The sequence below is a fragment of the Vombatus ursinus genome, unplaced genomic scaffold (genome assembly GCF_900497805.2).
Source record: "Vombatus ursinus unplaced genomic scaffold, bare-nosed wombat genome assembly UNPS02000582.1, whole genome shotgun sequence".
Lineage (NCBI taxonomy): Eukaryota > Metazoa > Chordata > Mammalia > Diprotodontia > Vombatidae > Vombatus > Vombatus ursinus.
The window spans coordinates 5,646,776-5,671,822 of record NW_020940360.1 but is presented as its reverse complement, the minus strand read 5'-3'; the positions used below and the strand labels follow the sequence as shown (position 1 = coordinate 5,671,822).

Sequence of the window (25,047 nt, the reverse complement as noted above, 5' to 3'; positions counted from 1 at the left end):
TTGGTGTCCCTGGACTCCATGTCTAGCAATTTTTCCACTACACTTGACTGTTTTTCTCTATCAACTAACAGATTAGTAAATGAGAGGGACTCCACCATGTTTAAGGATCACTAACACAAATGTTTTGACACATTCTTTCAAAAAACATTTATTACATGGCCAATATGTATAAGGGGTAGGGTGGTGCAATGGTTAAAAAGCTTCAGTCAGTTTGGCTCAAACCCAGGGCTTCAAGGTGATCTCTGACACATCCTGGCTGTGGATCTCTGAGCAAGTCACTTAACCTCTCAGCAGCTCAGGCAATCTCTAAGACCGTAAGCTGAAGAACAGGTTTTTATTTGTTCTGAAAAAAGGGTTCCCTATACTAATTACATCACTGGTTGAGTCTAATAATTTTAAAAAATAAGACTATGATAGGCTTTTTAGGAAGCTTTTACGTGGGTAGTTAAAGCATGTACATGAATATGATATAAAGTAACACATTACTGAGTGCTGGGAGTTAAAAGTTACCTATGTAATATATATATACATATATCTTTATATAATAAAATCCATCTATCCTATTTTCATATAAAAAAAATTCATCCATCCATCCGTCCATCTTTAGTCCTAGTGTCACATTACCCTGACCCTGAGCTCCAGTCTCACAGCCCAAAATGACTCCTGGACATCTTTATTTGAATATCCTGTAGGGATCTCAAACACTTCCCACCCCAAATTACCTCCCTTTCTAATTTTCCTATTTCCATCAAGGGCACAATCACCATCTTTCCAGTCACCCAGGTCACAACCTTGGGGTCATCCTCAACTCCTCATCCCACACTGATACTCAATTGTATAATCCTGTTGATTCATCAACCTCCTTAACATTTCTCACATTCGTCCTCTTCTCTACATTAAAATGGCCATCACCCTAATTCAAGGCCCTATCTGCCTGTACTACTTCAATAACCTTCAATTTGGTCTTCCTGGCTCAAGTTTCTCTTCTCTCAAATCCATATTCTACACCAGGGCTTCTTAAACTTTTTCCACTTGCGACCCCTTCAGACCCATATGGAGTTGCAACCTACAGTTTAAGAAGCACTGTGAATGCCAATGTGTTTTCCTAAAATTCAAGTCTGGCCATGTCATTCTTTTACTCAATAAACTCCAGTGGGTCCCTTTTGATTCTAGGATCAAATAAATTCCCAGGTTTTTCACGTAAAAGTGTTTTACACTTGGGCAGCAACCTCTTTCCAGGCTTATTACCATTTTACTCTTTTTCACATACTCTATGGTCCATCAAGCAGGTCTACTTGTTCCTCACACAACATTTAATCCCCTGTCTTCATGTCTTTAATATTGGCATCTCCCAATGTCTGAAATGCATTTCTTTCTCACCTATATCTCTTAGAATCCTTGTTGTTAAGTCATTTTGCAGTCACGTCCATCGCTTCATTCCCCATTTGGGGTTTTCTCGGCAGATACTAGAGTGGTTTGTCATTTCCTTCTCCAGCTCATTTTACAAATGAGGAAACTGAGGCAAACAGGGTTAAGCGACTTGCCCAGGGTCACACAGCTAGAAAGTGTCTGAGGCTGGATTTGAACTCAGATCTCCCTGACTCCAGGTCTAGCACTCTTTCTGCTGTACCACCTAGTACCTAGCTTCCTTCAAAGATCACCAAGGCCACTTCCTACATGAGCCCTTTACTACTTCTCCCTCGGTGATGTGATGATGCCTCCTCAGCCAATTATCATATATTTACTTACTTGGTATACACTTTATATTTACTTACACGTGTACATGTTGCTTTCCCCAATATCATGTAAGCTCTATGACTGCAAGAACATTTCATTTTAGTCTTTGTATCCCAGGGGCCTAGAACTTAGGCTAGTGTACTTAACAGGCACTAAATAAATGCTTGCTGATGAATGTGTTCAGTTTAAAATCTATATTTTAAGATGCTGGATGACCACAGTATAAAGGCTCCTTTCTTGATTACCTGCTCCCAGTTCCTATAGGTCACTCTGTACTGGAGTCCAGGCCAGTAGGTTTTTTCCCGGACCCAAGAATTTTATTCTTTTTCACAGAAGCCCCAGTAACTGTAGATCAATGCTGTGTCTTTGCTAGACCAAAGAATCGTTGAGAGTCCAAGGTGCATCTACAGAACCCACAAAGCCAACTTAGGAAGGCCCTAGAACTCTCTTCATTGCACCACAGCTGCAAGGAGAGTTTCATGACTTCAAACTACAAACTTTTACTGGAAGGCCTCACCATGCACCAGTCAGAGAGGTGCTGTGGCCTATATGACAGAGGATAACTTAAACCAGTACAGACCGAATAGGGAATACCTGAACAAGATGGGAAGTTAGTCTAGATATAGATGACCTCTGAGGTCCCTTCCAGCTCTTAAAATTCCAAAATATAGTGTTCTTGAAAAAAATTTGCCCAGTCTTGACTTACACTCTTGGAGCCAGGATAGAGGTTCAACAGGCTCTTCTCAAGTAGTGAGGAAATATGCAACAGAATGACGGAAGAAAGGGCAGGGCCAAACCAAGTTGGCTCTACAAATCACAGGGTACATGTGAGAATTTAAATGACCAAATCCCCTCTGCTGGTTTGAGAAAAGCATTTTTAAGTATATTTACTATAATAATAAAAAATTAGGTCTTATGCATCTTGACTTTATCCAGACTTGTCCTTCTCACTATTTTATTGTGCAGTCTGTAAAGGCTCTTTGAATATTTAACAAAAGCAGGATGGTATAGTGAAGGGTACAGTGGATTTGGAGTCAGAAGACTGTGAGATCAAGTTCTGCCTGACACTTAGTTATGTGATTTTCAGTAAGTCATTCATCTCTCTGAGACACCATTTTCTTCTCTGCAAAATAGGAGACAGCAATATCTACTCTACCCAAGCATTGCTGTGAGGTGTATATGTGAGTTTGTTTAAGTACTTTGTAAATTGTAAAGAATTATACACATGTCAGCTATTATAACTAAGTCCAAGCACATCAAGATGTTAATTATATTTAAAAACCAATTCAGTCATAGCAGTATGTGATTTGGTATAATTGCATTATAGAAGTGCTATAAAAAGTGTCTTTTTTTGGTTTGTCAAATTTTTAAGCAAAATAGGAAAGGAAAGAACCAGTTCTGAATGCATATTTTATTCAAGTGAATTAATTTTACATACCTACAGCATTCTTCAAACCAGCGTGCAATATAATCCCACATATAATAAGGCTCAAAGGAATTAAAGAGAAGATTGGCTGTTTTAATTAGTTCTGCTGTTTTCTTGTTCTCTCTCAATTTGCTAAAAAAGAAAATAAATAAAAGCTGACAAATATCAATACCTTCCCACCCCCTCCCCTACTCCCAAGTTAATAACATTGGAATGTTTTAGTACTATCCATATTATACTTTAGTATCAGTAAAAATTAAAATATATAAAGTTAATAGAATATGAAAAGTTAACAGAATATGAAAAGCATTTACTTGCCACACTTATATGAGGGTTATTATAGTTAGCATACTGAAGAATTTGTACTCTCCAATAAGTGCCAACCCAAATCTGGAAGTCTGGGAATATCTTACATGAGATAATATGTAGAAAGTGCTTTGTAAACCACAAAGTGTTATAAAAATATATGCGAATCTGAAGTCATGGGGACCTTACACATTATCCAGTTCCATTTTTCACTGAAGGAAGGCGACCTCTCCATAGCATTCTCACCAAGTGTTCATCCACACCATTCACAAGGTAATCCATTTTACTGGAAGGTTAGAAAATTGTTCTCTCTTCTAAGATAAGGGCTACTTCCCTATAATTGACACTGGACCCATTTCTGCTCTTGAGGGTTACACAGAATACATTTCTTTTCTAGGTAATGATCACTCAAGTATTTCAAGACTGCCATTATGTGAACCCTAAGTCTTTTCTTTTTCAAGTTAAACACCCCTAGCTCCTTTTCTTGAGTCCTTCATGATCCTTCAAAAATGCTCCAGTTTGTCTTTGTCCCTCTAAAAAAAAAAGTGGCACAGAACTTGAAAAGCACTCCAAATGTTGTCCAACAAGCAAAGAATACAGTGGGAGTCATTCTGTACATTATATTTTTATTAACAAAGCCTAAGATTGCATCAATTTTATTGGCAGTTATCACATGGTTGAGTTGTAGTGACCTTGCAGTAACCTACAAGTTCTAGTTCTTGTTCATTTAATTTGCTGTGTAACCATCTCCTGCTACCCTACTCTGACTTTCCAACCTATCCTTATATAATTAATATTCTGAATTTAGGTGAAGGGCTTCACATTTATTTAATTATAATTTCATTTTGACAGTTTGAGCCCATCATCCCAGCCTACTGAGATCTTTCTGGATCCTCGCTTTGTCACATAAATTTATTACATGTCTATGCATTATGGTTGGCTGTTTGTTTTCATGGAAATTATCAGTAAAAATGTTGAGGATGAAAGGGTCAAAGTGAGAGATACATCACCCCTCTAGGTTAATATTGTCCTATTAATCAACACTTATAGATCTACTCTTAAATGAATATACTTAACATTACTATTGTCCAATCCATACTTCACCATCTTGTGCAACTGTGAAAAGTTTGCTGATTGCTCTTTGAAATGCAAGTATATTGTATGCAATGCATTTAGAATGAATACATAAAATATGATATCTGTGAATCTGTGAAGTTCACTGTTAGTCCTTGAAATGTTGTTAAAACTAGAAGTTGTAAGCATGTGATACCCTTGCATTTTAAACATATTTCTGAAGTATGGAAATGGTGAAGTTATTTACTTGTTTCTAATTTAAAACAACTGTCACTTTAGGACTTATTAAGCAAATATGCAATACAGTCTACTGAGTTATGTTTTGGAAACAAAGAAGCCATTTCTGTACCTGCTTAATTGTGTATGATCTTTGCTGAAGGGTGGTTCTACCTGAAGATCCAATTCTGCTCTACACTGTGTATACAGTGTTCTAAATACTTCAATCAGAACATCTTCTAATATGACGGGTCCTACAATAAATATAAAAAGTAAATACAATAATTACATATTGGCAAATGATCATATAAAGAGTGCTTGCATAATTAAATGTCTTAAAGTAAGTTCTAAATGTCTTAAAGTAAGTTCTTTCCCTTCTCACTTCATTCAGATTCATACAAAGCCAAATACAATTCCACACTTTATGTGGCCATCCTCAGAAAACAATAAAGTGACTAAAGAAAATATATATTTGAGTTGGTAAACACAGAAAATTCATGATTAGCAATTTTTAGCATTTGTATCACTGAAGTAAACAAACTTGGGTTTGATCCTTTATCTTTTAAGAAGCAACTGACTAAAAATACAATCTCAAAGCTGTTATATACCATGATTTTTATTGTTTTGATCTCTTAAATATTGCCTAAAGATAATTCAATTCAATATACTTTTAAGGAAAAGGGAAGGAAATAAGCATCTCTTAAGTATCTCCTATGTACCAGGCATAGTGCTAAGTGCACTACAAATATTATTTCATTGTTGTGGTTGGATGGCCTATTCACTGAATGAGTATATTAGTACATATATGATGTGATGGATTCATTATTGAACAGGAGGAAACAAGCGGGCTGCATTGTATTTGGGAAACTGCATAATACTTTTAATGATACCAAACTGCAATTGGGTAGAAAGATCCATCTTTTTAATAAAACTATTCTTCTGGCCAGGTTCTGCAGTTGTAAATCTTAGAACATATTTTTCAAGAAATTGAAGTCATAGATGACCTAAAGGACAACATAACTACACATGGTAGGCATAAGTAAGGTGTAGTCCAACAATGACATATGTTTGAAATGTGACATAAGGGATACCACAGAGCAAACTTATGATGGAAAAAAAGATTAGGTTGCTCCTCTGACACAAGCGAGAGGTAACACATATGAATAAACTGAATGCTTCACTGGTACACTCAGAGTAAAAAAAGAGCTATAGATAGGCCTTTGGCATGTATGGGGATCATCTGTGGAGTACTTAAAGAAATATGTGCACTGGAAAAGACTGGGTTGCAAATGTGCACCAATAGAGGGAAGAGTGACAATGATAAGATAACAGATCCCCTTAAGTACTGAAGTTAAAACTTCTAAACAGGAGCATACTGACTACACCTCAAGAAAGCTTTCTGTCTTGAGGCAATTTTTCAGATACTGCAGGGTTTCAATTCTTGATTTATTTTTATTATTTCGGTCCAAGCTACCATAACTAAAATTCCATATTAGATCCACTAAGGCCAAACAAAATACACAAATGAGAAGACATATATACAATTAGGGTGCAGATGTAAGGAGTCAACAATGGCTACTCCAAACCTTCCTTTCTTTGTTTGCTTATGGACTTGAATTCTAAGTGATATGAGATGGTTAATGACTATGAATTTTTATCTCTTTACCTTAAGGCACTAGGTCACTAAAAATGCCTTAAACAGCAAGGATTCCTTTGGGTACAGCACAGCAAGACAGTTGAAGAGCTCATCTAGAACTGCCAATACACTCATTGTAAAAGGGTGAATTTTCTAGGTGTGGTTTTTAAACGAGACACTGAGGATCTATATTCAAATGTTATCCAGTAAAATGACTGTGAGATGACAGTTTTCTTTTATATCGATACCTATATATCACTGAGGTTTGTTTTTTTTAATGATACAGAATATAAATATATTACCTAGCTCAGGTTTGTCCAGTAAACTGATTAAAATACGAAAGGGTTTTAAGTCCTGCATTAGGGTACTTTCTTCTCCCAAGCCATTCACTTGTAAGATTCCTACCATTGCCTTTTAAAAAGGAGAGAAACATACAAATTAGTGAAAAGAAAAACTACAGTCCGATACTGATAATGAAAAAACATAAAACAACAGGAATGTATGACATGTTTGTATGTGGTCAAAAAAACTACAGGATGGTAACACACATGATGGTAACAGAATATCCCTGTTACTTTACTGAAATTTATTTTACCGAAATAGTTTTCCCAAGGCTGGTTATTTTCCCTCTGGTTAAGAAAAATGTTCTTTCTTATCCTTGGAGGTAGAATTACAACTAATGCACAATATCTTCTTATTGTTTTTCTTATCTGTGTTAATCTGATACTGGGAGTCAATGACACTCACAATCCTCTCCATTTTCAGTTCATTCTAAGCAGTCACCTCACCAGGTATATACTCTAGTTATTTGGAAATTCCCTTAAATAAGAGAAGTATCAGAGTAAAATGGAAAAAATATATACAAGGTTGGGGCTGAGGACAGAACTACTCAAAAATGTTCCACTAAAATGAGGTTTTATCATAGTTGTATTCTTGTTGGAAAGCTATCCACAGGGGATTTCAAAGCTTTAGGAAGGAGCATGTGGGAATAAGCATTTACATATTACCTATTATGTGCCTGGCACTGTGCTAAGCACTTTTACAAATATCATTTCATTTGATCCTCACAACAACCTGAGAGGTAGGTGCTATTGTTTTTTAGAGTTGAGGAAACTGGGGCAAAAAGTGACTTCCTTAGGGGCACACAGCTACTAAGTATCTGAAGGTGGTTTGAATTCAAATCTTTCTGATTCCAGGCCCAGCATTTTATCCACTGTGCTACTAGCTCCCTGGGAGATCCCATATGAGTTGGGCTCAGGGTTTCCCACTGAGAAAAAGCCCTAATCCACACAGGAAAATAAAAGACCAGAAACTATTTCCACAGTTTAAGAATGTTATGAAAAAACACAAGGTTTCATAGGAAAAAATTCTCCAAGTCAGTAATAAGAGAAATGAAAATTAAAGCAACTCTGAGGCTTCATCTCACACCCACCAGTCTGGCAAAGATGACAAAAGATAAAAATGACAACTGCTGGAGGGACACATTAACGCATTGCTGTTGGAGCTGTGAAATGGTCTAACTACTCTGGAAAGCAAATCAGAACTTCACTATAGAAGTCATTAAACTGTTCATATCCTTTAACTCAGTGATATCACTCTAATATTATCAAAGACAGAGGAAAAAAAATCCCCCAAAATATTTATTGCAGAACTTTTAATAATAGTAAAAACTTAGAAGGAAAGTACCCTTATACTAGGTGCACACTAATGGGGAAATAGCTGAACAAATGGTGGTATGTGAACATAATGGAAGAAAGCAGCAGTACAGTGCACTAGCTCTGACATCAAAGGACCTAAGTGCAAATCCCACCTGACCAAAGTGACTTTGGCAAATCACTTAATCTACTACCTAGGCTCAGTATTTACAAATGAAAAAATAAGGGGACTGGAATAGAGAGCCTTTGAGGTCCCATAGAGCTCTAGATCTAGGTCTTAACCTGGGGTCCAAGTACCCTGTAAGGTCTATGAACTTGGATGGGAGAAAAAAAAATCACACCTTTATTTCAATACAATTGTTTTTCTTTGTAATCATGTGTATTTTATTTTATGTACTGAAAAACATTCTGAGAAGGGGTCCATAGGATTCACCAGGCTGGCTAAAGGGTCCAAGACATAAAAAAAGGTTAAGAACCCTTGCCCTAAATCCATGATCCTAAAGAATATTACTGTACTGTATAAAAATGATGAATATGAAGAATTCAAAGAAACTTGGAAAGATTTGTATGAACTAAAGCAGGGTGAAGTTAGCACAAAAATGAGGATAATTTACATGATGACCAGAGTAATGTAAAGCAAAACAATACTGAAATGCTTCAGAACTGCGATCAATGCAATGACCAATCACAACTTTAGAGGACTGACGGTGAAAAGCATACCTCCCAGCTCTCAGAAGACAGGGAGTGGACTACAGGTGCAGAATGAGGTACAAACTGTCAAACACAGCCAAAGTTTTGATTAGCTTTGCTAAGCTGTACTGCTTTGTAAAAAGGATTCTAAAGGGTGGTAAGAGTGTTATTGGGAAGCAAAAATGGTATTTTAAAAAGCATCATTAAAAATTTTTTAAAAGTTATTAGAGGTGCTTCTATAAGGAAAGATCAGCCATATGACAACTCACCTCCCCCACCAATAGAACCTCCATGTGTAACAAAGAAGTATAGACAAGCAAAACAAACACTTTGGACATGATGAAAATGATCGTCTCATTCTCCACTAGCAATAAGTCATTCCCTCTCTATCCAGAGGCATGCTTCACTACTGGTCTTCTGAGGTCATGAATAGTCATAGCACTGATAAAAGTTCTAAAGGGCTTCAATGCTGTTTTCTTTCCAGGTGTTTCTGAAGTCCGCCTGCTCATCATTTCTTATAGCACACTAGTATTCCATTACACTCATATACCACAACTTGTTCAGCCATTCCCCAATTGATGGGCATCCTCTCAATTTCTGATTCTTGGCCACCACAAAAAGAGCTGCTATGAATATTTTTGTGCATGTGGGTCCTTTTTCCATTTTTATGATCTCTTTGGGATACAGCCCTAGAAGTGCTTCAGTGCTCTTTTCTTTTACATTATTGTGGTCAACATGAGGCAGCAGTCATGAAAACAAGTGCAATCTTAGGTTGCATTTAGAGATGTCCTATGTCCATGTAGTACAGTCTGGCTGTATTGGGCCTCTCATCATACTCTATTTGGAGCACTGTATTAAATTCTAGGCCCCACATTCTGGTACAGGTATTGATAAGCTTGAGAATGTTTAGAGGAAGGCAAGCTGGATAGTGAAGGGTCCAAAGTTCATGGCAGATGAGGACTGGTTGAAAAAAAAAATGAGGGATACTTAGAGAAGCCATGAAAGAAGATGAGATGTGATATCTGCCTTCAAGTATGTGGAAGGCTCTCATAAGCAAGGCAAATTTGGGCTTCATATAAGGAAAAAGTAGAATGAGGTAGTTGTATCCTCATTACTAAAATTTTTCAAGCCAATTATGGATGACTCCCTTTTACATATGACATAGAAAGGATTCTTGCTCAGGTAAAGGTTGTAATAGTTGGCCACTGAGATCCTTTTCCATCTTTGAGATTCTAGATGCTTAAGAATTATTAAATGTAATACACAGAAACTATATAGGAATTAACTACTAGGAGGATTTGATAAAGATTAATAAGAGAAAAAAGACCATCATTGGGGCTTACATTTTGTAAATAACCACATATTGAATAAGCAGAGTAAAATGAAGGTATTAATTACCTGGACCAACATCTCTTTTGAAAAAGTAGTGAAATAATAAGTGGCATGTTCCTCAGGATTACTATGTCTTGTGCTTCTGGGTCCTATGATAACGCCATTATTATCAAAGCCTCCAAGCAAACAAATATAAAACACATTAGTATTCCAACCACAAAAATCTACATCACCAATTTAAAAACCATAGATCTCAATAATGGCCAACACATACCAATTTGTAGTCCATTTAATGGCAGCAAGAGAGATAATTTTATAAAGTTTAATAAAAGGAAATTCTATGTGAATGACATTCTTCCAGAATAATTCTCCTGCTTACCAAATAATACGAGGTAACTTATTTTTCAGGATATATTAAGCAAATTTTATAGCCCTTAATACATATATGCACACAGTTCATCAATCCACATAGAGTTTTTTGTGTGGTAAGGCTCAGGACTAGAATTTAGTGGTACCTTTGAATTTTGCTGAGCGAATTTCTGAGAGAAAATATGTGGACCACTCAAGGGGAGTCTCTCTACAAGACCAACAAAATGCTAAATAAGAGAATGGCCTACTCTGGGTAGAGGAGCCATTGCCCAACTCAACCTCTGCCACAGCCCTTTTAGGTACTTCATGACTTTTAAGGTAAAAATTTTGACTACTTTTTGACTAATTCACCCATAATATTCATTTATTTGCATTATCACAATTATAATTACAGAAAAGAACATGAGCTAATGGATTCAAATAACTAAAGTTCCAATGAAATCTGCTTCCATAACATATCACTATAAACCAAATACAGAATGCTCATTAGGGAAATCTCAACTCATATTTGTCTTTTTATGAAATGTTATTATTCCACAAAATAATAAAGAAGCAAATGAATCCACAATAAATATATGTCATATACTTTTTCCTAAGAAGATTTTGCACTTTCCTTATGCCATATACTCAGTAAATTAGCATTATTTTTTAAATCAACATAAAACACATAAAATCTCAGCAGTTTCTTTAAAAAGTCAAAGCTTTTTTTTATATCCTAACACTTTCACTTTTCTTCAGATTTAATCACACACACATCACATACCTACCTAGAAGCCATGCATAAAGCCTGCGATTTAGAGACATATCCCTTCTTAGAACCACATGAAGAGCTGCTGACAAGATTCTGATCATGTCAGGACGAGTTGCCTGAAAAATGGATGGAACATCAGCTTCATTTGAAGCCTTTTTTTTTTTTTTTGAGTTTCTCTTTGAACAAATTCATGGTAACAGTAAGGAATTAAGACACCAATTCTACATATTTTGATCATTCAACTTTTTTTCATTTCTTCCTATTTCCTTTCTTCTTACTATCCCAGTGAATTTTTTTTATGATTATGTTGGTTAGTATTCATTTAAGATTTGTTTTTAGTTCAAAGAGGCATACAATTTTGACTCTAAGGAAATCAAAGAAGCCTGTCAATCAGAATGCACATTTCAGGAACACTAAAGATCACTGTCCAAAATAACAATTTTAGAACTATCAACAGTGCCTAATGATTCTACTATTACTGACTCTTTCTGGTTAAGGATAAAGCCTCTGTTAGAATGCAAATATGTTATCTGACACAAAGTTTTTATTAGCCATCAACACTATAAAATGAATTAATTTATCAGATTAGCTTTGATCAACTAACAGTGGTCCTTTGGTAATCAGGTGTTGTACACGTAGACTTTTATTGAGATGAGAAAGAAAAGCAGATAATGAGAAATGAGTGAAAAGTCTACAGCATGGTGGAAGAAGATAGTTGAGAAAGGTAAGCTCTGATAAGGTACCATAAAAAGAACCTATAAAGCCATAAGACCCTTGGTTCATGAGAAGGGAGACCAAACTGGGGCAGGGAAGAAGCTGGCAAGAGGGGGAATGACAAAAGAGGGAACAGAATAATTTGCTTCATGCTAATCCAGCTATGAACAGTTAGCAAAGGAAAAAAAAAACTATGTAATAGGAGTCCCTATTACAAATTGAATTGCTGAAAATTACTGCAAGCTGCCATCTTTGTAAAATTACAGGCCAATACCTTTTTTTTCCCTACTATTAAACTTACTTTGGCAATAAGGAAATGCTCATGTATCACACTGAGCACTCAGTCAAGGTTTCTAAATGTAAGAAATTTAGACCATTTCTTCACAAATGAAGAAATTAATTGAAATCAATTCTACTCAACTAGATGCTTCATTTGTGAATATCCAAGTTAGTTGTGATCAACTGTAATAAAAGCACTACAAAATGCCAAGGAGTGGCTAAAATGTCTTTCCTTATTGCAGCCAGTTCTCCAATGAAAATGACATGGCTCCCACATTTCAAATACACAAACATCATAAGTCAAGATAGGTAATGACCAAGGCAGAGGCTGCCGGTATACAGCAGGTTAGGGAGAACTAACACTGACTTGATAGTTATGCTTTGGGCTTTTTTTGTCAATTACATTTTTATAAAGACTACTTCATTTTTGCTATAAGAATTATTCCCTTTTAGTTCCTCAGCTTACTTATAAATCTTGCTCTTTCAAAACAAATCCCTGTTTTGAGAGGTCATATGAAATAGTAAAAAGGCCTCAAACTCAGGAATGCTTGTGTGATCAGAGTCTGATCTCTGACACGAACTGGCTGTGTAACACTGGGAAAGTCACTTAGGCTGGCATCTTTCTAAGACAATTATAGAACAGCTGTTGAGCTGCAATGGTAAAAGGAGTTTTCTAGGGGATAAAGTCAGGTCCAGATCAAAACAATCACACTCTTCCCACCCCAAAACCTCCACTCTATTCCTACCAATTGCTTTATTAAATACAAAAAAATTATAGATGAGGACTATCATTAAAAATGCAAATCTATATAATACACATACATTGGCAATCATCTGATTTTTAAAACAAGTACCTTAGATTAATATCACTAATATTTTACCTGACTCATATGGAAAGGAAAGCAGAAAAGTATAAGGTCCAAAGTGCTTCTTTGTACAAGGACACTCGAATCCTGTACTGAAGTACTTACTGCTTCTACCTGCAAAGAGAATGCCATGAAGTTAACAGTACTTACTGAAAATGAACATTGATACAATCACAGTGAAATCATGCCAACAAAGCAAATCAAACTTTTCCTTCTTCCCTAGTTGGTAAGAGGAATACTCTGGGCATATTCTAATCAAATGTAGTGATTTTTAAAGAAATCCAAAATAATCTCTTTACATATTTTAAAACATTTTAAAAAAATTTTATGAAAGAATTATGTAAGAAAGATGTAATTATCAAAACCATTTGGTACTGGATCAAAAGGTATACACAATTTTATAGCCCATTGGGCATAGTTCCAAATTGTTCTCCAGAATGGTTGGATCAGTTCACAACTCCACCAACAGTGCATCAGTGTCCCAATTTTCCCACATCCTATCTAATATTTATAATTTTCCTTTTTTGTCATATTACCAATTTGATAGGTGTGAGGTGGTATCTCGGAGCTGTTTTAATTTGCTTTTCTCTAAACAAAAGCGATTTAGAGCACTTCCTCATATGACTATAGATAGCTTTGATTTCTTCATCTTAAAACTGCCTGTTCATATTCTTTGACCATTTATCAATTAGAGAACGGCTTGTATTCTTATAAATATGACTCAGTTCTCCATATATTTCAGTAATAAGGCCTTTATCAGAGAAATCTGCTGTAAAGATTGTTTCCCAGCTTTCTGCTTTCCTCCAAATACTGTTGCATTGGTTTTGTTTGTACAAAAGCTTTTTTAATTCAATATAATCAAAATTATCTATTTTACATTTTGTAATGTTCTCTATCTTGTTTGGTCACAAATTCTTACCTTCCCCATAGATTTGACAGATTATTCCGTGTTCTTCTAATTTACTTATGGTGTCACCCTTTATGTCTAAATTATGCACCCATTTTGATCTTCCCTTGGTATAGAGTGTGAGATACTGGTCTAAACCTAGTTTGTATCCTACTGTTTTCCAGTTTTCCCAGCACTTTTTGTCAAATACTGAGTTCTTATCCCAGAAGCTGGGGGTCTTTGGATTTATCAAAGACTAGGTTACTATGGTTATTGACTGTGTCGTGTGTACTTGGTCTATTCCACTGATCGACCACTCTACTTCTTAGCCAGTACCAAATAGTTTTGATGATTATTGCTTTATAATATACTTTGAGATCTGGTATTGCTAGGTTATCTTCCTTTGTATTTTTTTCTTCACTAACTCCCTTGATATTCTTGACCTTTTGTTCTTCCACATGAATGTTATTTTTTTTCTAGCTCTATAAAATAGTTTTTTAGTAGTTTGTTGTGGCACTGAATAGGTAAATTCGTTTAGGTAGAATTGTCATTTTTATTATACTGCCTTGGCCTACCCATGAGCAATTGATATTTTTCCAACTGTTTAGATCAATTTATTTGTGTGAAGAGTTTTATAATTGTGTTTATACAGTTCCTGTGTTTGTCTTAGCAGGTATACTTCTAAGTATTTTATATTACTTACATTTATTTTAAATGGAATTTATCTCTTGCTGCTGGGCTTTATTAGTCATATAAAGAAATGTTGATGATTTATGTGGGTTTAATCTTATGTCCTGCAACTTTGCTAACATTGTTAATTATTTCAAGCATTTTTTAGTTGATGTTCTATGGTTCTCTAAGTGTACTATCACATAACTAGTCTGGTTTCCATACTGCCTATACCAATTCCTTCATTTCTTTTTTTTTCTCTTATTGCTACAGCTAACATTTCCAGTACTATATTGAATAATAGCAGTGATAATGGGCATCCTTGTTTCACCCTTGATCTTACTGGGAAGAGTTCTGGCTTATGCCTATTACAGATAATGCTTGCTGATGGTTTTAGATAGATACTGCTTATCATTTTAAGGAATGCTCCCTTTATTCCTATGCTCTCTAGTGTTTTTAATAGGAATGGGTGCTGTATTTCGTCAAAAGCTTTTTCAGCATATATTGAGATAATCACATGATTTCTGTTGGTTTTGTTATTGATATGATCAATTATATTGATGGTTTTCCTAATATTGAAACAACCCTGCATTCCTGGTATAAATTCCACCTGGCCATAGTGTATAATCCTTGTGATATTTTGTTATAATTGCCTTGCTAATATTTTGTTCAAAAATTTTACATCAATATTCATTAAGGAAATTAGTCTATGATTTTCCTTCTCTGTTTTGGCTCTTTCCATTTCAGGTAACAGCACCGTATTTGCATCACAAAAGGAGTTTGGTAGGACTCCTTCTTCGCCTGTTTTTCCAAACAGTTTATATAGTATTGGAATTAATTGTTCTTCAAATGTTTGTAGAATTCACTCATGAACCCATCTGGCCCTGGGGATTTTTTCCTAGGGAGTTCATTAATGGATCGTTCAATTTCTTTTTCAAAGATAGGGTTATTTAGGCATTCTATTTCCTGAACTCTTAAGCTACTAATTAATATTTTTGTAAATATTCATCAATTTCACTCAAGATTGTCAAATTCATTGGGATATAATTGGGCAAAATATTTCCTAATTGCTTTATTTTCTTCTCTGTTGGTGGCAATTTCACCCTTTTCATTTTTGATGCTGGATAATTTGTTTTTCTTCTTTTTTTTAATCAAATTAATCAACGGCTTATCTTATTGTTGTTTTTTTCATAAAACCAGTTCCTAGATTTATTAGATCAATAGTTTTTTTAAAAAAATTTTATTAATCTCACCTCTGATTTTCAGGATTTCTAACTTGGTATTCAATCGGGGAATTTTAATTAGTTCTTTTTCTAACTTTTTTAGTTGCATGTCCAATTAATCGATCTGTTCTTTTTCCATTTTGCTGATGTAAGAATTTAGAGAAATAAATTTCCCCCAAAGAATTGCTTTGGCACATCCCATAAATTTTGGTATGTTGTCTCATTGTTGACATTTTCTCTAATGAAACTACTGATTGTTCCTATGAGTTGTTCTTTGACACACTTATTCTTTAGGAATAGATTTAGTTTCCAATTAATATTTAGTCTATATTTCCACTGCCCTTTGTTGAATGCAATTTTTACTGCATTATGATCCAAGAAAAATATATTTACCATTTCTGCCTTTTTATATTTGATTTTGAGGTTCTTATGCCCTATTACCTGGTCAATTTTTGTGTATGTGTTATGTGCTGCTGAGAAAAAGGCATATTCCTTTTTGTTCCTATCCAGTTTTCTCCAAAGGTCTGTCATATATAACTTTTCTAATATTCTATTAACCTCCTTAGTTTTTTTTTCTCATTTATTTTTCAGCTGGATTTATCAAATTCTGTGAGGGGATGGATGAGGCCCCCTACTAGTATAGTTTTGCTTTCTATTTCTTCTTGTAACTTAACTTCTCCTTTAAGAATCTGAATGCTATACCACTTGATGCACATACATTTAGTATTGATACTGCTTCATTGCCTATTGTACTTTTTAGCAAGATATAGTTTCCTTACTTATCTCTTTTAATTAGGTCTATTTTTGCTTTTACTTTGTCTGAGATCAGGACTGCTACTCCTGATTCCTTTTTTTTATGTCAACTGAAGCATAATATATCTTGCTCCAGCCTTTTACCTTTACTCTGAGTGTGTCTCTCTGCTTCAAGTATTTCTTGTAAACAACATATTGTAGGATTATGGTTTTTAATCCACTCTGCTATCTGCTTCTATTTTATGGGAGAGTTCATCCCGTTTATATTCACAGTTATGATTATAACTGTGTATTTCCCTCCATCCTATTCTTCGTCCTGTTTGTCCTCTCTCTCCTTTCACCCTTTCCCCCCTCACTAGTGTTTTGCTTCTGTCTACCACCTCCTGTGAGCTGCCCTCCCTTCTGTTAGTCACCACCATCCACCCCTTAATTGATCTCCTCCCCTCCAACTTCTTTGTAAGGTTAGATAGATTTCTATATTCAACTGATTGTGTGCATTATTCCCTCTTTGAGCCAATACTGATCACAGTAAGTTACAAGTAATGCTCATTGCCCACCTTCCCATTTTCCCCTCCACTGTAATAGGTCTTTAGCACTTCTTCATGTGAAATAATTTACTCCATTCTACTGTCTTCCTTCTGCACCCTTTGTACTCCTCTTTCTCATCCCTTAAATTTTTTATGTCGTACCCTCTCTCTATATATTCCTTCTAGCTGTACTATTAGTAATACAATTTTTAAGAATTACAAATATTATCTTCCCATGTAGGGATGTAAATAATTTAGCTCTGCTGAATCCCTTATGTTTTCTTTTCCCTTTTTATTTATTTATGCTTCTCTTGGATCTTGGTATTAGAACTCAAATTTTTGGTTGAGTGCTTGTCTTCTCCTTATGCAGACTTGAAATTCTGCCATTTCGTTGAATGACCATTTTTCCCTTGATGTATTATGCTTAATTTTGCCAGGTAAGTGATTCTTGGTTGCAGTCCTAGTTCCTTTGCCTACCAGAATATCATGTTCCACGATCTCAGTTCCTTTACTGTTGTAGCTGCCAGGTCCTGTGTAATCCTGATTGTGACTCCCTGATATTTGAATTGTTTCTTTCTGGCCACTTGTAGTATTTTTTCCTTGACTTGATAGTTTTGAAATTTGGCTTTAATATTCCTTGGGGTTTTTAATTCTGGTATCTTTTCTGAGGTATTCGGTAGAGTTTTCCTTCATAACTTCTTGAAAGATGCTGTCCAGGTCCTCCTTTTGATGATGGCTTTTAGGTAGTCTAATGATTCTGATATTGTCTCTCTTAGATCTATTTTCCAGGTCAGTTGTTTTTCCCATGAGGTATTTTACATTTTCTTCCTCTTATTATTGTTTTGATTTTGATTGATTCTTGATGCAGATGTCTCATTAGCTTACACTTGCCAATTCTAACTTTTAAGGTAGTTTTCTTCAATTACCTTTTTTTAAATTTTTTTGGCGAGGCAACTGGGGTTAAGTGATTTGCTCAGCGTCACACAGCTAGTTAGTGTCAAGTGTCTGGCCTGAGACTGGATTTGAACTCAGGTCCTCCTGACTCCAGAGCCGGTGCTCGATCCACTGCGCCACCTCGTTGCCCCTCAATTAGCTTTTGTATTTTCTTTTCAGGAGTTGTTTTCTTCAATGGATTTTTGTATCTCCTTTTCCATTTGGCCAATTCTACTTTTTAAGCAGTTTTCTTTCATAATTCTCTCGAATCACTCTCATTTCTTTTCTCAGTTTTTCTTTGTTCTGGAGCGCTATTTTATGATTGTGTGGAGGTGAATGTGGGAGAGTTACCGTGATTTACTGCTTACTCCACATCTTGGCTCCCAGAAGTCTAGAGGAGGGATTCTTTTTGGCTTTTCATTTTACCTCAGTACTTGCACATTGCAGGTGCTTATTAAAATTCTTGTTTACTATGGCTTGGGGGGAGGAGGCATGACTTTCTAACCAAATAAGAGACAGAGATGACTAGAAATTTTTATTAAGATTGTACATATATAACCTATATCAGATTGCTTGTCATCTTAGGGAGGGGAGACAGGAAGGAGGGTGGGAGAAAAAAGTCTGGAACTCAAAATTTTATAAAAGAGAATGTTAAAAACTTTCTTTACATGTAATTGAAAAAAATAAAATACTACAAAAAAAAAGAAATTTTGATTACATGAAATTGAAAAGCTTTTTCCTGAATAAATTTCAGGTAAGATAAGAACATAAGTGGTTAAATGGGAAGCAAAACAGCACCATGGTTTCCCCTCACACAGAATTTGGCAAGGATGACAAAAGTTAGGAATAATCTGTGCTGGAGGAGTTATAAAAAGATAGCCACACTAATGCACTGTCAGTGAAGCTGTGAACTGGTCCAAACATTTTGAAAAGCAATTTGGAACAATGCAAATAAAACTAAAATACTTACAGTCTTTGTGCCAACAATTCCATCATTGGATATATAAAACAAGGAAATCAATGACAACAAGAAAAGCCCCAAATACATCAAAATATTTATAGTAGCACTTTTTATGGCAGCAAAGAACTAGAAATAAAGTAGAAGCCCAACAACAGGTAAGGCTAAACAAGTTGTAGTTTGTAAATAAAAAGTAATGACTAAGGGCTGCTAGAGGCCCTGGAGTCAGGAGGACCTGAGTTCAAACCCAGCTTCAGACACTTAACACTCACTGGCTGTGTGACTCTGAGCAAGTCGCTTAATCCCAGTTGCCTCACACACACACAAAAAAGTAATGACTACACTAAAAATGATGACTTGACTGATTCAGAGAAACTTGGGAAAACTTGTATGAACTGATACACAGTAAAATGAGCAGACTCAAGAGAATTTACAGGATAATAACAATAATGTAATGGAAAACAAATTTGGAAGACTTCCAAAATCTGATTAACTCAGTGATCAACACAAGGAAACATGACTTTTACCTCTTAGCAGAGGTGATGTATTAGAGGTGCAGAATGAAGCATACATTTTAAGAAATAGCCAATGTGTTGATTTTTTTGTTCCCCTTTACTTATTTGTTAAAAGGGAAGGCCTTCTCTTAGGGGAAAGAGGGAAGTATGTGAATAAGTAAACATTGACAGAGATACAAAAAATTTTTTAAATAAAATATTAAGTAACACAGAAGAAAACAAAGAGATGAAAAAAAGGGGAAATTTTGTTACCACTTAAATTTAATATTCACTTTTATCAAAACAAAATTTATACAACAGAAGTTCAGGGCTTCATATACAATTCTCTTTGTTCTTTACTGAAATGACGTATTTATGAATGATTAAGTTCATAATAAAAAATTTAAATAAAAAAGAATGAAGCTATTTTAAATTGTACAAAGATTTGTAAAGATTTTAAAGAAATCCCAGCAACATAATAACTATGGTGGTATATGCAACTTTTTAGTGAAAACAGAAATATTTTAATACATACCATTAGTTCAATATCACTGCCAATTATATAAAGTTGATCCTCCATTGAAAGCTTCCTGTTCAAATGGGAGAGAACATAAGTGATTCCAGGTAAACGAACAGCAGGACTGGTAAGAAGACTACCCCAGAGGGCACTGTAGAATGCTGACTGATCCACTGCAGCAGCAACCTTCTCCAACAAGGTGTTAGTTCTAAAGCACAAAACAAAAGATTTATTCAAGAGTTTTGTTTCAAACACATTAAAATAAAATGCTCTTCCATGAAAACATAAACGAATGGCACATATCTGCTTAGGAAAAACAAGTACTATTCTTGCTATGAGACATGTTCAGTGGCTTAAAATATTTTAAGAGTTTCTCTAATGTTTTCTTTGAACTTCTGTGTTATATAATTTATTGTTATTGATATTGTCACTAATAATAACCAACTTTATATTGCACTTTAAGGATTGCAAAGTGCTTTACAAATACTAACTCATTTAATCCTTACAACAACCCTGTGAAGTAGATACTACAGGTTATTCTTGTCTTAAAGATGAAGCAATTTATACTCAGATTTTTAAGTGTGGCATTGTTCACACAGCTGGTAAGTATTGGAAATGGGATTTCCCAAGTCTTCTTGACTTTAATTCTAGCAGCCTACCATGCAATGCAGACTTTCTAATTTATAACATTTGCAGGGAAAGTTAGGTGGCACAGTGGATACAGCACAGGCCCTGAAGTGAGGAGGACCTCAGTTCAAATCCGGCCTCAGACCAAACACTTGACACATACTAGCTGTGTGACCCTGGGCAAGTCACTTAACCCCAATTGCCTCAAAAAAACCAAAACAAACTAATTTATAACATTACACACTGAGAAAAACAAAACTTTTTTTTTATCACTTTATTTAATACCATATTTTAATACTGATTGCTTTCTATTTGTTTTAAGCCAAGTTTTAAGACTTAAGACAGAATCATATCAATTTTAGGATCAAGCTTCCTGGCTCACTTGCTTTGTGATGTCAAGCAAAAACCATCATCTTCTATTGCCTCAATTTACTTATAGTTAAACAAGGGACAAACCTAACAAACCACTTCATTGAGATACTATTTAGAATAACAAAGAACATAATAAAACATGAACAACTTTGGTTCCAAAGCAATGAAGTCTACTAATTGAATAGTACTAATACTACATGTATTATGCTTTCAACTACAGTCATGACATACAGCTTTTCATGTATAATTTTGGACCTTATTAAAAAACCTGGAAGACATCTAAAAGACACCAAGAGACAGATTTACGAACTAAATAAAATCAACTACTGTAGAACCACTGTCCAAAAACAGTAAGCAAATAAGCAAAATGCATTATTGTTAAAGGTTATCATATAATTATTATTATTTATTATATATTATTACATAATAGGTTATTAAAAGCTGGGTTAATGTAAGTTTTAAGAATAGCAGTGCTCAGCACTTAAATAGATGCTTATTCTTTTTTTTATTTTTTTGAATTTATTTATTTTTAGTTTTCAACATTTACTTCCACAAGATTTAGAGTTCCAAATTTTCACCCCATCTCGCCCCTCCTCCCACCCTAAGATGGCATGCATCCTGAATACCCCTTCCCCTAGTCTGCCCTCCCTTCTATCTCTCCCCCCTTCTCTTATCCCCGTCCCTTTCTATTTTTCTGTAGGGCAGGATAGATTTCTGTACCCCATTTCCTGTATTTCTTATTTCTCAGTTGTAAGAGAAAACATTTTTTTTTTAAAACATGTGTTTTTAAAGCTTTGGGTTCCAAATTTTTTCCCTTCCTCCCTTCCCACCCACCCTCATTGAAAAGGCAAGCAACTCAATATAAGTTATACATGTGCAGTTATGCAAAACACTTCCATAGTAGTCATGTTGTGAAAAACTGACTATTTCCCTTAATCCTATCCCGCCCCCCCATTTATTCTATTCTTTCTGTTGACCCTGTCCCTCCAGAAGTGTTTGCTTCTGATTACCCCCTTTCCCAATCTGCCTGTCTCTCTATCATTCCTCCGCTCTCTTGTCCCCTTCTCCCCCTATTTTCCTGTAGGGTAAGACAGATTTCCATACCCAACTGAGTATGTATTTTATTTCCTCCTTACGCCAAATCCTATAAGAATAAGATTCACTCATTCCCTTTCACCTTCTCCTGTTTCCCCTCCACCGTAAGAGCCTTTTCTTTTCTGTTTTTTTTTTGTGTGTGAGATAATTTACCCCATTCTACCTCTCCCTTTCTCCTTCTCCCAGTATAATCCTCTCTCACCCCTTAATTTTATTCTCCAGATGTGACCCTTTCATCTTCAACTCACCCTGTGCCCCTATCTATCTATATATCTCTTTATATGTATATCTCTATCTATCTATCTATCTATATATATACACACGTATATAATTTTTTCCCTCCAACTACCCTAATACTGACAAAGGTCTCATGAGTTATAAATATCATCTTTCCATGCAGGAATAAACAGTTCAACCTTAATAAGTCCCTTATGACTTCTCTTTCCTGTTTACCTCTTCATATTCCACTTGAGTCTTGTATTTGAAAGTCAAATTTTCTATTCAGCTCTGGTCTTTTCATCAAGAATGCTTGAAAGTCCTCTATTACACTGAATCAGCATTTTTTCCCCTGAAGGATTATACTCAGTTTTGCTGGGGTAGGTGATTCTTGGTTATAATCCTATCTCCTTTGCCTTCCGGAATATTACATTCCATGCCCTCTAGTTCCTTAATGTAGAAGTTGCTAAATCTTGTGTTATCCTGATTGTGTTTCCACAATACTTGAATTGTTTCTTTCTGGCTGCTTGTAATATTTTCTCCTTGATCTGGGAACTGTGGAATTTGGCTACAATATTCCTAGGAGTTTTCCTTTGGGAATCTCTTCCAGGAGGAGATCAGTGGATTCTTTCAATTTCTATTTTGCCCTCTGGTTCTAAAATATCAGGGCAGTTTTCAATAGGTACATATTCTTTTTTTTATATTAATTTATTTTGATTTGTCAATAATCACTTCTATATGCTTTTGAGTTTAAAATTTTTCTCCCCCTTCCTCCCCACCACCCTCCCCAAGACGGCGCACAATCTGATATAGGCTATACATTTACATTCATATTAAACATATTAATAGGTGCTTATTCTTAAAGCAATTTATAAGGCTATTATTCTCTAGTACTATCTAAGGATTTCACAAAGGGAGAAAATTAAGGATAGTAAAAATTAAAATTGTCTTATTACAAACATTTTAATCAAATCTATTAATGCCTTTAATAAAAAAGCAAGTTTTTATTTTCTTTAAAAGAAAATTCTTAATGCGATTTTTAAAAGTAGACTGTCATCCAATTTTTGTTTAAATAAATCATCACTTAAAATATCCCCTTCAAAAGAAAGAGAAATAGGTTAGAAATTTCTGCAAGCTAGATGAAAGCAAAGTCCAAACACTTAAAATCTCCACATCATTACCTGGTAGAATAAACGCTTGGCAAGGAATTTTAGAAAGCCTGGTTCCACAATGACCAATTTTGGTGAACTCTGGTGAGTATAATTTTTGTCCACTGAAAGTATCTCATAAGAAAACATTTTACCCCCTAAATTCATGTAACATTATAAATAAAATTATTATTAGGAAAAATACAGGGGATAGAACTTTCCTGATGATTAAAGACAGCATTGTATTTAGAGTTGAAGAATCTAGTTTCAAATACTGCCTCTATTTTCAACCTGCGTGACCTTAGGCAAGTCACTTCAACTCCCTGGGCCTCAGTGTCCGCACCATCAAAATAAAGGACTGTACTGGTTAATGTTAGTATATAATTACATTATGTACTGCTATGTTATTATTTATTATATGCTAATTGTTATATTATCATTTAATCTCAAATCTGTTCCAACTTCAGATTCTATGGAAGATCTGTAAGCACTATAATCTAAACTGATGCCAAAACATAAAAGATCTTAGGAAAGCAACTAACAAGTTGTTTGTTTATTATTTACCATCACAAGTAACCCCTGCCAAATGAATTCCAATTGTCTCACCTTTCATAGTACTCTGACCCTTCCTCCAAGCCAGGCAGAATTCCAGTTAACAATCCTTGCAGACCAGGCTTTAATGTTTTACCCAAAGGTAGGTAATAAATCTCATATAAACTTAGCAGTGTTGGTTTAACGGACATGGCAGCATTGGCAAGAAGAGGAAAAAGCCCAGAACTGTTGGGGAAAAAAATGAAAAACAAAAATAACTTGCTAAATATTAATATTCCACCAATATGGACAATAATAGATGGATAACTTGAAGTCTATAACAGAAAGAATGAAAGAATACCCTCTAGTATATGAATCCCTCTATTATAAGAACCAAAAAGTCTCCAGGATCTTAGGAGGATCTGTGAAAGGATAAGGTCAAGAAGCAATAAGGAAAAGAAAGCAGGATGTAACATGAAAGGTACCAATGGAGAGAGAATGATCACTAAAATTTGATGAATTCACATAACAGCCACTATATGTTGCACAAAAAGATTTACTTTGAAGGGAGTGTATATGCCAGAAATACTCTGGCTGGCCATGGTTAAATTTAAAATGTTCAGATCCAAAAAATTTCAAAGTTGGAAGATAACTCAGTGATTATCTAACCCAACCCATATTTGTAAAACAATCGCCTCTACTATATGCCTGGCAAGTGGTCACCAGCCTTTGCTTGAATATTTTAAATGAGGGGGAATCTGCCACCTTTTAAATTACCCCACCCCACCTCTGCCTCCACATTCTCCTGGACAGGTCTGTTAGGAAATTATACCTTGGAGCGATAGGGTCAAACTCAAATATAAACTGGGACCACTAACCTGTCCATAAGGATTCCTTAAAGCTATAGATTGACTTAGTTTTAAAATATAATATTATCCATGTTGTACCATATTTTTATTTATTTTATAAATATTCCTCAGTTACATTTTGGTCTAGTTCAGGCTGCACTTGGGAGTACTGTGGGCCACATGCAGCTCATGATCACCA

At 35.1% G+C, this 25,047-nt stretch overlaps 1 protein-coding gene across 2 annotated transcripts in view; it reads right to left on the bottom strand.

Moving 5' to 3' along the window:
- DOP1A (DOP1 leucine zipper like protein A) overlaps positions 1 to 25,047 on the bottom strand; it is a 116,516-nt gene that overhangs the window by 50,392 nt on the left and 41,077 nt on the right. For both annotated transcript variants that reach the window (XM_027854785.1, XM_027854791.1), the window contains exons 4-11: positions 24,076 to 24,246; positions 20,030 to 20,219; positions 13,067 to 13,165; positions 11,209 to 11,308; positions 10,139 to 10,248; positions 6,698 to 6,806; positions 4,893 to 5,013; positions 3,176 to 3,295 (exon numbers count right to left, since the gene is read on the bottom strand). In XM_027854785.1, coding sequence (XP_027710586.1) covers positions 3,176 to 3,295; positions 4,893 to 5,013; positions 6,698 to 6,806; positions 10,139 to 10,248; positions 11,209 to 11,308; positions 13,067 to 13,165; positions 20,030 to 20,219; positions 24,076 to 24,246 — 1,020 coding nt within the window. The remainder of the gene's footprint in view (positions 1 to 3,175; positions 3,296 to 4,892; positions 5,014 to 6,697; positions 6,807 to 10,138; positions 10,249 to 11,208; positions 11,309 to 13,066; positions 13,166 to 20,029; positions 20,220 to 24,075; positions 24,247 to 25,047) is intronic.